Below are 17,853 nucleotides of genomic sequence, written 5' to 3'. Positions count from 1 at the left end.
GTGGAGAGAGGCTCATTCTTTTCTCTAACAACACAGTTTTCCTTGTTATTGGGCATGGTATGTTGTTATAGGTTGATGGTTGCTATTACTTTAACTTCTTTGTTGTTGTGGCGGGGGATAGGTTTTTTCTGTGCAACAGAAGGACTGAAGGAGAAAAGAATCTTTACATTTTGTGCTTTTAATTTGTTTGCAGCCACCGATGGAGACAGATTATTGCTGCTCTTCTACCACTGCAGTAAAGTTTGATTTTTAAATATCTAACACCACACACACACACACACACACATCAAACGGATACTCTGTTAAAGGTGCACGCTGTAGTTTTGCAGAAGTTATCAAAGGTTAACACAATACATACTGTTTTACCTAGTTTACCATTCACCATTCACCCTATTACAAGACACTGTACCATCAAAATCATTATGAAGTTGTTATTTTAAGGTGAAAAAGTTACATAATGTTGCTTTAAGCCAAAAAAAAAAGCTGTTATGACTGTTATGGCTCTCACCTCATGAGTGTGGAACTGCTCCTTCACCTCCTCCACGTTGTTGGAAATGGACGGCTGACCCTGGAGCCCGTCCTCGGCCGACAGCAGCCACGTCAACACCTTAAAATTCAAATGAACACGAACACAATGAAAGGCTGAGTCTGAGAAAGCAGCCGGTACTCTTGTACACGTTGTGTTTTTTGTGGAAACTTATGGGAGAAGGTCAATACTCTCTGAAATAAATTGTTTCAATTACTAGTGATTAAATCTGCAGCATTATGTATTCTGGCTCTGTTGCCAGACAATATCATTTTAAATTAAAGAAAGGGGTTATGAGTTCGTCTGGCTACAACAGGATGTAGAATAATATTGAGGCACTGGAAATCATCAAGCCTGTGTCGTTTTAAAGAATGGGCTACGTTTGAGTGAGTTACATACAGAGTAAGGGGTATGTCTGACTATATCTGTACTGGCACCTGGTATAATTGACTGGTTAATACAGGTCTGATATATCTTGTTTACTCAAGACACTTGTTTTTTCTTTTTTTCTCTATTCTAGTCTGATGCTGATGCTGTAATGAGGGGCTGTGATGTTTTATTAAAGGGGTGAAACGTCTGTGTTTGTGGTCTCCGGTCTGTCATAGTTTTTTAAAAAAAGGGGGGGACAGTGAACATCACGTCTTGAACAATATGAGGTACAACAGCATCTGTTGTCTTCTATTGTAATGTCAAAATATCAATAAAAAAAAAAGGAAACCGTGTTGTTTATCGCCAACAAATCTTATGAAAACTGCCAACATTAGGCCGTGAAAAAGGGGGAGATTTTCTGAGGTTTCAGCAAATGGCTGAATGGAGGAGTGAAATTTGGAAGCGTATTTCTTCTTCTTGGCACCCGTTTCATCCATTTTCAGCGACGAACTGAGCGGAGCAGACGGTTGGAGCGAGTGATATACGTCAGGAGGGGGGAGGTTGGCGCTCGCTCACCTCTGCCTCTGGGTCGCAAAGTACCGCGACGCACATTCCCCCATAAATTTGAGACACTAACATTTGGTTTGTATCACTATGAAATCGGGAGATTAACGGGAGAGATCACCAATCGGGAGCACAGCGGTAGGGAGGGTTAAAAATAGGGAGACTCCCGCGAATATCAGGAATGTTGGCAGGTATGTCTTACTGGAGATGCGAAAATGTTAAAAACTCTTCGTGAATGTATAGTTTCTTTCTAGAAAGTAACTAAGTAAACAGCTGGTCGATGTAGTTTTTATCAAATGTTACTCAAACTGAAGGAAGTAGTGCATGTGTTGGGGATTATTTTCAGCAGCGGATTAACACACATTTGGTGCTCTAGTGAGTATTTCTGGCAGCAGGATTGTGTATGTGGGATTGAGTCCAAATAAACTGCAGTGTGTGTTCATTATAGTGTTTAATGGAGCTCTGTGGCACAGAGGAATACGATATATCATGCTTTGGTTACACACTGACAACAAGACAAAGTACAGAATCTCACCATACTAATGAAAAATACATTAAATAGAAAACATCTCTGTACCATACCTCCTCCAGTGCAGCCTGGTAGCTCTCCAGGCTGGTGGAGCCTGGAGGCAGAGGACTGAGGCCGCGCTGCAGCTCCTCGTGGCCGGGACTTAGGAACTAGATTGGGAAGGGATGGATGGGAGAGAGATGGAGGGTGATTGTGGAGAGGAATAGAGGGTGTCGGGGGTTAGATGGGAAAAGGGTTGAGAAGTCGAGGGAATGAAGGAGGGAAAGGAGGAGATGGGACAAGGAAACAGACAGCAGGAGGCAGAGAGATGAGTAGAGGAAAAAAAACAAGGCAGCATGAAATAAAGGAGGCAGACAGAGAAGATAGAGAGAGATGAGGAAAGGCCTGTTAGTGTTAGCCATTACCGCAGCTGACAAGCAGTTCTGGCCTTTGTCCAACCTTAACAACTTGTCCTCTTTCTCTCTCTCTCTCTCCCTCTATCGTCCTCTCTCCCCCCCATATCTCTCTTTGTGTGCCCGCTACTGATCCGGACGCTAACAACTTCTCTCTTTTTATCTCGGCTCCGCGCTCCTCCTCTCGCTCTATTCTTCTCTCTGGTAATAAGGTCCCGGAAAGATACACAAGGCCCATCCAACGGCGCTGATAACCGTCCAGCCTCAGTCAGCACGGCCCCTCTCTTGTTTTGTATCACAAATGTTTTCGGTAGAGAGTCAGGAATTATTCTTTCCTGACAGAGTTTACAGCTTGAAAAGTAGTCAAATGTGAAATAAAAGCTGGATATTTAGTCCCTGACAGCCCTCTTCCGTTACGCACCATGTTGTCCGTGTAAAACCTGTTTTTACTGAAGCAAACTGAGTACAATGCATCGCAAAATGTCATCCGTGTTGCTCATATATGAAAGGAAAACTTTGTTGCGAAGAGACTGTTTTTTTTACGCTAGGTTCTGCTTTACATCCTGCATTTCAAAGAACAGTGGGTGTGCTTGAACGAAGCTTATCTGACAAATTATCTTCCCCTTTTTTGCGTCGCCTTTTAGGTGCCAGCCAAGTTGAGTCGGGCACCCCCGCTGCTACATTAAATATTTGACACAAACTCTGAATACATTCCTGCCCAAGTCAGAGCAATTTATTGGCCGCGTTTAGCTACGCAGCCCAGGGTGACGGGCTTTGAAAATGCATCTGAACATTTTGAAATGTCGTGTTTTGGATTAAAGCGGACGTGGAGAAGAAAGTACAAGAAGGGCGGATGCACAGTATTTCTGTTTTTGTGTTTCGGGGTGCTGTAGGTTGTATTTAACAGATAAGACACAAACAAACTTACCCGTTTATGTTTGTTTAAGGCAGTGATATACAGAGCAGCTTTTTAGGTTCGATTAGCAACACTTGTTAACTTAATTGCTGAGGGTTAATTGAGAAGATTGATACCACACTCATCTGTACGCTAAATTTGAAGCTAGAGCTGGCAGCCGATTAGCCTAGCTTAAAGCATAAAGGCAGGAAACTGGGAAACATAAGCTGAATTTATTGTATTAGTGTTTATATTCTATTTCATTTAGATGTTTGCCACAGGTTTGCTGACACCAAGTAGGTGATATTGTAAAAAACTTTAATACCTGGGACTTAAAAATACAACCTGGAGACTGAGCCTTGTTGGCTGTTTCCCTTCCTTCTAGTTTGTATGCTAAGCTAAGCTAATAGACTGGTTTGAGCTTCACAGCATGGGAGTGGTATCCATCATATAAGTTTAATAATGATTAGTTCTCCTAATTTTGATTCACTAGCAAAAATCTCTCTCTCAGTAGCACGAATGATAAAATAAAGACTCGCTGAGCCAAGTTAGTACTACCGCTGACTCATGAATTGTTAAAATGAATCACATCAGTAGCAAAAAACATCGAAATGAATGAATGAAATTGAACCACAATGTGACTGACAGATATAATGCACAAAAAGTGTCCAACTCAGCAAGTCCACAACGTTCATATTCAATCAGAAGATACTTTTATTCAAGAGAAATTCAATAATTCTGCCTTCAACTTTTCAATGTGTATTCATTTGTCTCAGGGACAAGGGCAGACCGCTTTTTTAAAGAATAAAGTAATAGAATATATTTAAATAAGGAATTTATTTGGAGGCCTTGCATTCCTTTGTACTCTAGGTACAGTTTCAAGATCAGTCGTAGACTTGCGGTATTGAGCACTTTTTGCCAATGACACAGACAAACAATGGCAGCCAAAACAACAGGTGTGCAGCCAAAACATGCACCGACAGATGGACGTTTGGCGTGGGGTGTTAGTGTTGCGAGACACGGACCTGATCAGTAAAACGCCTCCTCTTTTGCTCGGGCGACTTGACATATGCAGCCTGGGTGTAGGCATAGCTTTTATAGCGAGGCTGAGGCGAGGGACTCCGCACTCGCCCCTGAGCCACACTCACTGTAATCTGAGAGAGAGACGGAGACAGAGGAGAGAGGTGGCAGGAGAGGACAGGAAAGAGTGAGAGAGGCAAAAGAGTGCAAGACATGGAGCGAAAGATCCAAAAGCCAAATAACACAGAAGAAGCAAGAAAATGGAGTAGAGAAAGAAAGAAAGGAAGGTGAGAAAAAGGGATGAGAAAGAGAAGCAGAAGAGAGGAGAAAAAAGAAACATGAATAATCACACATAAGCTCCGTTTCCATCCAAATGTCAAGCTAATTTTAGGTGAACTTTCGAAAGGGCGTAAATAATAAAATAAAATACAGATTTCTATCACCAGAGTGTCGGAAAACACATTTAGGAGGAAAATGGAAAGTCTCAAAAATTAATATTGAGCAAGAAGTTAATTTACTTTCAGTTCAGCAAATGTTATAACATTTGTTGTTGACATGTGCCGTCAGAAGGTGACAACAGAAAAATACCGCAACAAAACAAAGGTCGTGTTGGACTGTAGTGAACCCAAATTCACCATAATGAACTGTTTCAGAACTAGGAGAATGGGCTTAAAGGGAAACTATAGAACTTTTTAAAGAAGACATAAAACCTTCTTCCTTTCATAAATGACAAGTTGAATCCAAAAGTTAAAAAAAACCACCTTTGCTCAATTCAATACTGCAATAACCCTGCTTGGTATGACCTGTAGCTAATGTTAGCTAATGTTATGTGTCATTTTATATTATTATTGTTACTTGCGCAACAGTGGCGGCTGTTTAGCAAAGGTTAGGCTACATTTAGTAGTTTCACTGGATTGTTATTACCTGTGCGTTAATGTGTAAGTAGCACTTTAATGCTCTATGGTGGAGTTAGTTTAAATTAACCTAAAATATGGTTTGGCGCCTGCCCCCCGCACTGACATTAAAAGAAATAAAACTTGAAATCAGGCTAAAATCATCTAATATGTTTACTTATTTTAAAGAAAATGGGAGGTGTAATCAGTAAGAACTTGCCACCTGTTGAATTCATACTCCCAACAAATAGGGGGCAGCAGATCACCTGAGAAACTACAAACTGCTGCTGACTGTATTCCTGTTAGCTCAGTTAGCTGTGCAGCTAGCCGGACTATCGTGGGAGTGCTGGTGTTTACATCGCTAGCACAGTATCTTTGGACCGCTAGAAGAAAGAGGTGTTGTCAACATGGGGATAGCTAGTTAGCAAGCTAACTTTAGCAGATATCCTTAACTAAAAGTCCTGCATATTGCACGTTTAAGGACTCAATTACATAAAAATGATGATCTAAAATGTACTTTTTACCCTCCATGCTGATTATGTTTTCGTAAAAGGTAAAGACACATAAGTAGTAATCTGATTACAAATTATGCTCTTCAGATGTAGTCCTTGATAAAGTCCTTGGATGGAAACCCAGCTACAGATAATGCAGACATGAGAGAGAGACAGACAGAGGAAGACAGATGTGTTATGCAGCAGATGTGGACAGAATGAACAACAGACAGCGGCACAGAGTCAAAGCTGGTGTTGTTGTGAGCAGCTCCAGCTCCTACACACCCACCACACCCATCCAGACACCAACAGCTTTCCTTACACACTCTCTTTCTGCCAGCTGATGTTTGAAAGTCATCACATCAGTTTTACAATTTGTTTTCTCTCCGGGGGAAATGATCACTGGTCTGTTTGGCGTCAACATCCTGCTTCACATTCGGGCAGATTTATTCCAAACTAGCAGCAGATTTGTGCAACTGCAGTCCTCAGCGATTCACCATCATCCGTCAATCTTTGGCAAGCAAACAACTGATGGTCTTTTGCTTTCATGAAATCTCATTTTGGCTTTATAAGGCAAACACTTTGAACTGAATTTTACATCAGATCACAAATAACTTTCATTTCTGTTTTACTTTGTTTTGAGTTGATACAGAAGTTGTGGTAGCAGTTGAAAACATAAAGATTTTAGATTTTAAGAGTTATTTCTGTGCGCTGACTTATCAATTAGTGCAGTTGAGCAGCAGTGGGAAAGAAATGTTCAACTGCAGTGTAGGTGTGCTGCACACTTAGTCACTCTCAGGCTGCTATGTGTAATAAATACTTCATAGCGAGTGATAATCTGCACTCTCTCCAAATGTTTTCGACGTATAATGAAAAATTAAAAATATCAGTTTATGAAATCAGTCTACTAATGAGTCATTTGTCGTGCGGTTATCACACAGTTTTGGATGAAGCCTTTTGGATATGGTTCACAGCTATTGTGCGTGGTTTGGATGGGAATCTACAAGTGGGGATGAGTGTGTTATTCCTTTCTGGTGTGTGTTTCAATAACGCCTCTTCATGTGTATTCACACATAACGTGGTCTTTCAAAGCGGGAGGCAATTAGATGAATACTTCATTAGTCAGTGGATGACTCACCACCACTATGGAATCTAAATTGCTCGTCAGAGCAAAGCCCTGCTTTCCAGACATATCAAAAATATTTATGTTTAATCTAAATAAATTGGTTCTTATTGAAAACTTTGACACTTCAGTAAAGGCCCGAATGGCCAAAAGTATCGTGAACCCATGTTGGATTGCTGAACGTCTTATTCCAAAACCATAGCCATTAATTTACTGCTATAGCAGCCTCCACGTTTCATCTTTTTAACACTGCCAGTATAATATATATATATTTATAGGATATAAATATATAAATTGGGACGAAATAAAAATAACTCTGCTTGAAATGGATACAAAAAGAAATCCAAACTGGTGCAGGGAGGCAACTCTGCAGCTGAAAAAGCAGGCAGATTAGGGGAATTTAATACCACAACATGAATTGCTCACAAAAGAGATATATGGAAAGTGACTGCAAACAATATTAATACCAGCTTTACCATCAAAAATGATAGCATCAGCTGTTATATCAAATGCTAAAAAAAACATACGTTCAAGTGACAAAACCCTTTACTGACAGAAAGAATCGTGACTCTTTTCTGCTGTCAACAGCTGAGCTCTTATTTTGGAGGGTCAATTAACTTTTAATTGATGACGGATCCTCCCGCTTGTTTGACATTCCCAAGATGCCTTTTCCAAGACAGCCGCTGCATCGCTAAAACCAAGTCAACCATTCCACCGCAGACATCATAAAAGTTTAATCTCTCCCTGTCTCTTCTTCTCTCTCCCCAGCTATCAATCTCCCCTTTCCCCTCCATCCCCTGCCTCGCTTCTCTCCTCTCCCTTCCTCTTCTTCCTCTCTTCACCTGTCACTGTTTCTCCGTCTGTCTTCCGCTTCTGTTTTACCCCTCGCTGTTTTCCCCTCTCTCTCTTTCAAGGTGGATTAGGTGTTTTTCTTGCTGTAGAGCGCAGACAGCCAGAGGCGACCTCGCCCCCTGGATCAAACGGTTCCTGGCAAATAACTTTTAGCGTTTGTTTTCACCTGCTCTGAGCACCAGACGGGTGGAGTTTTAGTGCATCAGGAAACCTCAGATAATGTCAGAGTAAAAAAGGGTTGGTTTTCTTTGCTAAGCAAATTTGGGATTTCGTCATTTTTTCCATGAAATGTCTCTCCTCCTTCTTCTTGAGTCCCAGGTGGTGGTGGTATGGTGTTGATGTAAGAAGGTGGTGACAGCCCTGCTTTGATGATGACAGATGAGGGAGGAGGCAGATAATAGCCGCTGTCAGTAACTCTTTTTTCCCTCCCCGTCTCGCGTTTTATTGCCATCTGACTTGTTCCTCGCACTCCCCATTTGTCTGCTCCATCTCACTCTTCATTTCCACCCTCTCCACCTCTTCATCTTTCGCTACATCTTTATACATCTTTACACCTTCCCACCTCTTCAAAATCCACGCCTTTCCCTTCCACTTTTCTGTCTTGCCGTCTGCCTTTCTCTCTCTCCATCTGTCTGATCCCCAGAAGGAAAAGGCCGGCAGTTTCTCTCCACTCTCAGACAGAGGGCTGATGAAAGGAGGGGTTGATGTGGCCATTAAACTGAGTGAGATAATAATATTACCAGCCATTACTCCAGGAAGCTCACTCCATCCTGCTGCGATTCGGCGCGATAGCATGACACTGACCTCAGCTTAACTCAGCTCGAAAGGTCAGCGCCGGTAGATCTAATTTGTGACTTGATATTTGGTCGATTTTATGCAGCACTTTCACTCGGAGGTTCTGTCTCAATTTAGCGGTCAATTTTCATTCCGACGCTCACAAATTTTAGGTGCTGAGAGAATGAGAAAAGAGATTTGTCCGTTCCACGCTGAAGGGAGAAGACTACAGCGGGGGGAAGTTAGCGAGGATGAGAACATCTGCTTGCCTTGCTGCCTCTGAGACTCTCACCGGAATATGAGGCGACAAAATGGATGGATGAGTGGATGAGTGGACAGATGGGTGGTGATTAGACGCTAGACTGAAGTTTCATTTCAAACTCAGGTTTGGGAATATAAACTAACTGATGGTCAATTACTTCAATTCCGTCACTGAGCGACTTTTCATGTCAGTGTTTTTCATTAAAACCAAATAGCACTAGAACGTCACTGTATTTATTTATGGAGTATCCATATTTTTAGTGCATTTGTCATTGTTTTGCTTTTAGTTCTTTTGATTTCCTGTTTTATGCTGAAAGTTTACTTTCCTGCCTTTGTCTGTTTTCCCGCCCTTTTTCCGTGTACACCTGTGTCTCGTTTGTTCATTAGCCGTTGTGTATTTAAGTTTGTTTTTTTCCCTCTTTCTTTGTCAGGTTGTCTGCTTTTGGTTTGCGTTCCAGCTTTCATCACCCGTCACTTTCTTGTTTGTTCTTAGTTTTGTATTTGTTTTGTTTTTCTTGGCTTCTCCTTTACCCGCCATTTTTGTTGATGACTAGCCTAGCTGATCCAAGTGGTATTTGGTACTTGATGTGGTTTAGCTACCTTTAAATCACATATTCAAATATGTTTAATTGTAGATGAGCTTATCAAACTAGTTCATTTGATTAAAATAGAATAATATGCCAGTTTCACAGTGTCAACACTTTGACCACATTTAGCCATAGTTTTCATAAAATACATCTACATGTAACGCTCGTCTCAAAATTGTTCCCCAAAGTTTCACTTTTTTCAGGACTTTTCCAGACAGAGAGACAATATTTTTGCAAAAAGGCAGATTTCAAAGAAGCGCTTCACTGGCTACGCTTAAATAAACAGACTGAACTGAGCTGATTTTCACTGGCAGCAAGGGGAGCTCTGTCATTCTGTTTTCACATAGTTTCCCTTTTTCATACATTTTCCCTCATCACGAACTGAATGAACTCAAAGGAATTATATGTTTTCGAGGCTGCTTCTTACACTGAATAGATTTTCTAGTTCTGTTTCATTTTGACTTGTCTTTTTTGAAAATTGGCTCAAGGCATCGATGGAAATTGTTTATTTTCCAAAGTACACCCACACAACGATAATGAGAGATTGACCTGAAATGATCTTCCTCTTTCTAATTCAATTCCAGGAAATAGTAAAGCGGAAAGGTTATTGTCTTGTCACATTTTTGGGGGCTCTCTGTGCCAAAAACGTCTGCTGATACAATCATCATATTTTACATAAATTTGCCGCAGTTCCTCCTCTTAATCATGCCTTGTGATTAAAGTGGTTGTGTTAATCTGCTCGCTGCTGGGTGCTCCAGGAAAAACCTGCTCTCAGTTTGCGGTACCACTGAGAAGAAAATACGCTATCAAACGGCTCATTATCCAATTTATCATGAAAAAGGTGGAATCCAAACAATGTTTCTCTCAATCTTTATAACTATGCTTGTGAGCCTGCTGGTTAGCAATTTAATTTTATTTTCAGAGAAGTAAAGGGAAAAGGGGAGTCTCAAATCTCCGTTAATCTTTTGTTAACTGCTCACAGAGATGTAAAAATGAGGCGTCTCTGCAGTACTGCCGTTACATGACCCTTCGTTATCAAATTTATTCTCAAAGATATCCAAATCTCTGCAGTATTCCTTTGATTTATTCTGCTCTTGGTGTTGCCGCCATACAGTGCTGACTCAAGGCAACTGGGAGGACATTTGAGAGCAGAGATCATCCCCCCTGTTTCTTTCATCCCCTTCAGTTCCACTCAGACGCTACAACAGAGCGAGTAGGTCCTGCTGGGAATTTCACAATCCCGCTTAGTCAAGTTGATAATGTGGCAGGTAGGCAGGATGGGAGTGTTTGTGACTGGGTTAGATAATCCCGTTCTGGAGCTGAAAATACGCAGTGTACAAACAACTGCAGTCATTTAGTTGTATAATGTGCAATACTACAGAGCCTACTTGAGTGTTATTATTTAGCGTGGGCGCTGCCTCAACAACAAAGCAATGAAATGTGAAAAAAAGTAGCTCCGAAAAGACCAAAAGAGTGCACACGGCTGAGCACAGACACATGCAGAGCAAAGGCTCATGGGAAAATAAATCATGGCATCTTGCTCGCCATCACAGCACGAAGCCGTCATGGTGACAGTAACACCAAAATTTGTCAGCATTCGCCTAGTTCCCATGATGACTGACAGGCACTGTAACGGCACCTCGCTATGCTAACAGGACGCCATGCTTGCGTGACAAGATGTCGGGCTCATCGGTTTTGGTTTCCTCCCCGAGATATTCAGGAGTTCAAGAGTTTACATGTGTGAAAATGATTTACTGCAAAACTTTCCATCTTTTTAAATGTCTTTTTAGCCTTTTTCAGAAAGACGTGATGGCTTTTTGTCATTCAGACATTAAATGATGAACCTAACGTGCTCTTGAGATGACTGGAAACAGCAGTTGCAGGCATGGCCGTTCTCTTGTGTTTTCAGGTCACTAATGGGCTGCATCAGTTGTTTTTTTTTTTAAACCTGATGGATGCTTCCTCTTCTAATGCATCACCAACTAGACAGAGAATTATAGAGTGTGTTTAATAAAGTCCAACAGTACACGGACAGCGAATGACAAGACGTTATGACTCTCATTCAGTGAGTGTTTTGCGGGACACAGAAGTAGAAAGAGATAGTCATGACTGAAAAAGGAAAAACCGCTGGTCTGGTTATGATGGTTATGGTTTTTTTTACTCTCCTCTTTTGTCATGCAAGGAGAATAAAAATCATTTTTATAAACTGATCTGATCTCCTCAGCAGGTTCATTCACGGCATTCCTGTTTCATCAAACTGATTTTATTTTCTTTGTGCGTAAGAAATGATAATCAGGTGACTCATTCAGTCTCTCTGCGCGTACTTCACAATGTGCCGCCAGCCTTTATATTAATCTGATGGCATTCAGACTTGTTTGAAATGTTTCTGTTGTGACTCGCTTAATAAAGGCACGTAATCTGGCGCTTATTCAGAGTTGAATATGACATGTATAATTGCATTCACAAAGTACGTAACGAGGTGCACGTCTGAAAAGGGGCTTTAGTGATATTATTAAAAGGACTCCAACTGTGAACCCCGACGGAATGACTAGGGTTCTCAAGTTGGAAACACTTTATGCTGCAAAAGTGGGTAATATTCACACAGTAATTACCCAAAAAGCTGACTGGTGGAAGTCTTTACCTGCTGTGGATAAATGTGGAGGACAAGATCATTACTGTAGCTTTGAAGCCCTCTTTTGAATGACCCTCAAAGATTACATATACATCCAAAAACGTTGACAGGCAGGTAATTTTCTTGCCATTTTTCTCTTCACCGTCTACTCTCGGAAGATTTTCCAGGACACAAGATGACCTCAATTTGTGTAAACCACAGTGAGTACCTTTTCCTTATAACAGGAAATACGATTTTGGGGTACATGGGGAAATTAGAGCTGGTAGTTGGTTCAAACTAATCCTGCCCGTTGATTAAATTTTGAAATTTTGCTAAAAAGCCCCCCCCCAAAAACGATGAGCCGTAACAGCGTCACAACAAAATGTCTGCAGTGTGTATACGTGTGTGTGTGTGTGTCTAACCTGCTGGGAGAAGCGCTGCTGGGTCTGGATCTGGTAGTGCTCCTCTGTCGTCACCCGGGCGATGCTGGCCGAGGCGGCCCGCGGCAGCGTCTCCACCTCCTTGATGGCCTCCATGGAAATGCTTTGGGGGAGCACCTGGAAGAGTGACGTCACGTACATGATGACGCTCTTCTTGTCAGGGTGAGGCACGGCCACATCTGAGGAGCAGAAAGCGAGAGGAATAACGTTGATAAACATAAAAATGATTATATTTAGTTTCAATGATGGAGAAACAAGGCTCAAATAATGCTGTAGTTCCATTAAAACACTACAATAAAATCAATAAAGCATACAAATACTTTCAGACTGAAATATACACTATATTCTGTGTATAAAACAGTATATCGAGGTACCTGTCAGGCTATAGTTAAAATGATTATTTCATTAAGGAGTCATTTGTGGCCATGGTTATAATAATAAACACTTGGTTAGAGGGTAACTTCTGTATTTTTCAACCTGAACCCTATTTTCCCACGATTTGTGTCTAAGTGACTAATGGGGACAACAATTTTTGAAATTGGCGCAGCCAGCTGCAACGTTATCCCCTGGGGGACAACGGCGCACCTTCAAAGTATGCCCAATTAAAGTGCTTGTTTTCACCACCGACGGGCTCAGATTGTTCTTCTAGGTGTCTGACAACGTTATGGAAGGATCCAAACAGAGGTAGACCTTTTTGTTGAAGAGAAAACATCCATCCGAGGGGCAGTTTTTTAAAAATGCCTGCTTAGCGTGGCCACAGAGAGAGAAAAAAAGATCTCATTTAAAATGTTGACACTTTTGTATTTGTTGTGTCTGATAAGCGAGCAAAGGCGTCAAAAAGTAATGAAAACAATCCATTTGAATAAAAACAATTAATAAACAAACAAAAAAATAAATAAACAAAACAATTAATATAGAAGTTAACTGACATCAATTTAATTGGCAACCATCTCAAGATGATTCAATTAATTTTCTTCAACAAAAATGAGCCAAACTCTCTGGTTCCAGCTTTTAACATGCCGATATTTAATGTTTTATTCGTCTTCAATGAGAGTAAACTGAATATTTTGGGGTTTTGGACAGTTGGTCCAACAAAACAGGATATCTGGAGATGCTGACCTGGACTTAAAAGCAACATTATGTAACTTTTTACCTTAAAATAACAGCTTTTACAATGATTTTGATGGCACAGTGTCTTGTAATAGGCTGAATGGTGTCTCTATCACTTGTTTCTGCACTATGTAACCTCAGTGAGAGGTGACAAATTGTTACAGACCTGTGATTTGTATTTACAGCAGTGGTGTTGCATTTAGAAACTGTGGGGGGCGCCAAATCACACAAAATGCCAATTTCTACATAATGTTGCTTTAAGTTTGACATTTCCAGCGTAATTTTTCAGTATTTTCTGACATGTTTAATAAACTATGCAGCCCCAGACAACAAACAACAGATCTTAGTTGAGGAAGTTATTTCAATGAGATGGAGCTTTAGGATGGCCACTTATCAAGCATCCAAGATGCTGCAGGGTGCTGCAAAAACAGACTTGAGTCATTTTTCTTTGCGCTCATGAATAACTGTCAGCCACTCTTTAGGCTTTTTTTTTTATTCCCCAAAGCATCAGTGTGTGTTAGTCAGCCAGTCTGCCCTGAATCTTACAGCTAAATTAAGTCCAGAGCAAACTTTTCCAACAGGTGAAAGAGAAATATAAGAGAGCGGTGGCCAAGAGCCTGTGGCCCGGCCAGTCAGCCCGGGGCAAAACTAATAGAGACGGATCACAGCGGGGCTGCGACACAGCAGATAAATGAACACCATAAGAGGCTGAGACGCAGACGGAGAGAGGGTAGAAGAAAGAGAGAGGGCGAGCCGAGGGAGAGCAGGAGGAAGTGAGAGAGAAAGAAACAGGGCGCTAATGAACGGATGGTTGTGGGTATGTTAACAGAGTGATGTGCAGCTCACGACCGTATAATGAACAGGAGAAAGACGGAAGAGATGACAACACAGAGAGAAAAGTCTTGAGACACAAAGTAACATAAACGAGCGTGAGCAGAGAGAGATATGTGTGTCTGCGTGATCGATAGATAAAGCTGGAGTCATCTCTTTGGCTGTGGAATACTGATTCATCAGCATTACAGAGAAATCTCAGGATGTTATTGTTTGTCTGAGAGAGAAACAGCTCCATAAGTAAAGCCACCACCTGCAAGTGTGTGTGTGTCGGAGTGTGTACACACCCCTCACTTGTTCAGTCCACTCTGCTTTCCCATCCCATGATCTCCATTTTAATCATTTCAGCTGAAGCTACATGTGTGTGCATACTTATGAGTGTGCCTGTGTGTTTTGTGCGTGAGGATATTTGTATGGATTTTTCATAGTGTGTGTGTGTGTGTGTGTACGTCTGTGAGTTTTCGCAGAGGCACATTGACGATGACAGATTTGAAAGGGAGCACAAAGCAAATTCCGAGGCGCTGCTCGGCCTGCAGGTCAACATTCAGAGCACACAGGCGCAGGTTTGTAAGAGCAGCTAGTTTATGAGTCTGCTCGCTCACCGTTTCCCTGCCGCCGAGCGCTTAGAGTGGAAATACACACTGTTTTGGTTGTGCAATGGCAAAAGCGCAACCTTTGTGTTGTAGTTCAACCGTCCCTATTCATGAAAAACTATGGGAGAAGCCCATTTTCGCCAGTTAAGGAAACAAAATAAGATGAAAACTGAGCTCGATGAAAACAATTTTCTCAGCGTAAGTCATTATTATGACATGAAAAGTCGAAATCATTTCATTAAAAAGTCAGAATTAAGAGTTTAAAAGTTGAAATCAGGAGATAAAAGTCATGTGTATTGGATATATTGTGAAAATTATCAGAAAAAAATCAACATTTATCTCATAATTTTGACTTTTTATTCAAATAATTTCAACTTTCTCGCCTTTTGATTTCATAATTATGACAATCTATTTAATAATTTCCACCTTTTATCATCTCATAATTTGACTTTATCTCATAATTTTGACTTTTTATCTCATAATTGCAACCTTAATCTCACACTTTAGACTATTTAGCTAATAATTTTGACTTTTTAACTCATAATTATGTTTCAATATCATAATTATGACTTTTTATCTTGTATGTTTTATATTTTTTCTTATGTTTTCTTTGTTTCTCAATAATTTTCTGTCTCATATTTATGACTTACCATTTTTTACATACACACATTTGTTTTGTGGCACAAATGGGCTTCCATAAAAAATGCAGCCCAGTGGCAGGCAAGTAGCATAGTGAACTTTTCCAGCAGTTGGGGAAACATGAAACTTTTCTCAGTCTTGAGGAGCTGCACTCTTTATAAACAGATACACTTCTAACGTACATTAACTTTCAGATTGATATCTTACTGCTCACCTAATCCCCTGCTTTACCTGCACACACCTTCACTTTTCATCCACCCACTCCTCCACTCGCTCAACCACAAACTCACTCATACACGACGGAAGATATCGAACGTTTCATGTTCTTTCTACTCAGCATGTGGTTGTTTATTACAGCAAGGAGACACGCATTATTTGAGAAAAGGCTGCAGGCAGCAAGACAAAAGACTGGTGAAGAAAAGCAGGAGAGTTTGGAAAATCCTACATCTGGGCGCAGACGTCGATGACTCTGGCTGCTCCGACCAATCAGTGTTGTGCAGTGTTTTAAGTCCATCTGTTAGTATCAGCTCAGCTTGCTTGGAACCTCAACAATTAATTACTTAATCCGTTTGAGTAACTTTTAAGAAAATTTTCTTTTCTTTTCTCCACGACAGTGAACTGAATATCTTTGGGTTATGTTCAAAACGAGACATTTAAGGACGTCATCTTGGAGTTTTAGAAACAGCGATCGCCATATTTTTATCATGATTTCTTGTGTGAACTATTCCCCATAAATGATAATAAATCTATTTCATAACTGTTTAACTTAAAGTAGTTTTCTTACCACACTCAAAAAACAGAAGTTAACACAAAGCTAACACAGCCACTATGATGTTTGGCTAGTTCACAAACTAGATCATAAAATCAACAAATTGAGTTTGACTTTAGTCATTTAGCGTCAACGCATTTTAAGATTAACACAGACACCAAATACTGCTCTCTGTCCTCATCCGGTGGTGGAAAACACAACTGTCTCAGCTTTAAGTTTGATATTAAGGAAGCTTCCTTCTCTTCACTTCAGGGTCAAATTGAACATGAACACTCTCTGCTCCCACTTTTCATTTTGTACTCAGGGGACCCGGATCACCAAATGTAAAGGCCTGCTGTTGGTTCAAATGTAGCATCACGATTCCCTCTCTCACAACTCTGTCCACAAATCTGATTCAGCTCTTAAAAAACCCACGTCTGTGAGCCATCGAATGTTGACTTGCTGACTTAAGTAGCGCTCAAATTTGTTTTTGCTCTCTCAAATATTTTGTCAATATACTCCCATTCATAGACAAGTCACTGTGTGTATAATGTCCATATTTATGTGTATTGATGTGTGTGTCCTTTCACAGATATCTGTATGCCTCTGCTTGTGTGAATCTGTGCGTCTGCCTTGCAGTGATTACATCTGTCTCTGTAAACACACACTGTGGAACTGTCATTAGTTTGGATTAAAATAGCTCCTCAAATTATTCCCTAGAAAACATTAGGCTTTGAACAGTGATATTTAACTTATGACTGTCTCATGCTGTTCTCACACAAATCAACAAACTCTATTATTCCATTCACGACTTCTCCAAGTTGCTGCGACCCACGCTAGGTCAGATAAAACTTCAGAATCGCAGCTCGGTTGTGAGGAACACGTCTAACCAATATTCCACCGTTTGCTGATGTGTTCAAAGACTACGTGGAAAAAATATGGCTTCCAAGAGATAAAGTTTGAGACTGGAGCTTCGACGCGGCAGCTGGATGTCAGCTTTGATTCCGCGCTAAAGAAGTGAACAAAGGCTCGAGAGCACAGAGAAACAAAGCAAAGACAAGAAAGAGGAGTGAAAGAGGAATTAGAGGGAGACACTGGTGGGAGAAATACACAAAGACAGGATAAACAGTGGGAAAGGATACAGGGAGAAAAAGAGTAATAATGACATGAAGAAAGTGATTTTGTAAAACAGAGATTATCCGTAGAGATATCCCAACAGGGAAGTTATTACATTACATCACAGACTGTACACTTAGACAACCGCGTAATCGCAAATATGAAGATCAGGCACGTCATCAAATCCCTCGAAAACGCAGAACTCAGTGTTACATTGACTACACTCTTCACTGAACTTGTCCTGCTGAAGTTTGGTGTTAATATTGAACAGCAACACGGACACAACAGCCGTGCATGTGGGTTGTGAGAGCGCAGAAGCAGGTTCGGTCTGTATCCTCTGCACGCCATGTGGCGATCCATCACGCTCTCACTCCCCACTTGTCAAATTCAGCAGCTTGCTCAGTGGCCTTAAGCTCTAATCTATGCTGCTTTAACTACCCCTCTAGAGTCAGCATTAAAGTGAGAGCGAATACGTAATATGTAACGTCC

The 17,853-nt window shown here is 40.9% G+C and overlaps 1 protein-coding gene across 3 annotated transcripts in view; it reads right to left on the bottom strand.

Annotated features, from left to right (window-relative positions):
* The window catches only part of dmd (dystrophin), a 169,539-nt gene that overhangs the window by 144,722 nt on the left and 6,964 nt on the right, over nucleotides 1-17,853 (bottom strand). For all 3 annotated transcript variants that reach the window (XM_073462661.1, XM_073462659.1, XM_073462660.1), the window contains exons 4-7: nucleotides 12,310-12,506; nucleotides 4,301-4,429; nucleotides 2,042-2,137; nucleotides 509-607 (exon numbers count right to left, since the gene is read on the bottom strand). In XM_073462661.1, the coding sequence (XP_073318762.1) occupies nucleotides 509-607; nucleotides 2,042-2,137; nucleotides 4,301-4,429; nucleotides 12,310-12,506 (521 nt within the window). The remainder of the gene's footprint in view (nucleotides 1-508; nucleotides 608-2,041; nucleotides 2,138-4,300; nucleotides 4,430-12,309; nucleotides 12,507-17,853) is intronic.

Source organism: Pagrus major, chromosome 24, assembly GCF_040436345.1.
Source record: "Pagrus major chromosome 24, Pma_NU_1.0".
In the NCBI taxonomy this organism is placed as follows: Eukaryota; Metazoa; Chordata; class Actinopteri; order Spariformes; family Sparidae; genus Pagrus; species Pagrus major.
The sequence above is the reverse complement of the archived record's forward strand: the minus strand, read 5'-3'. Positions and strand labels throughout refer to the sequence as shown.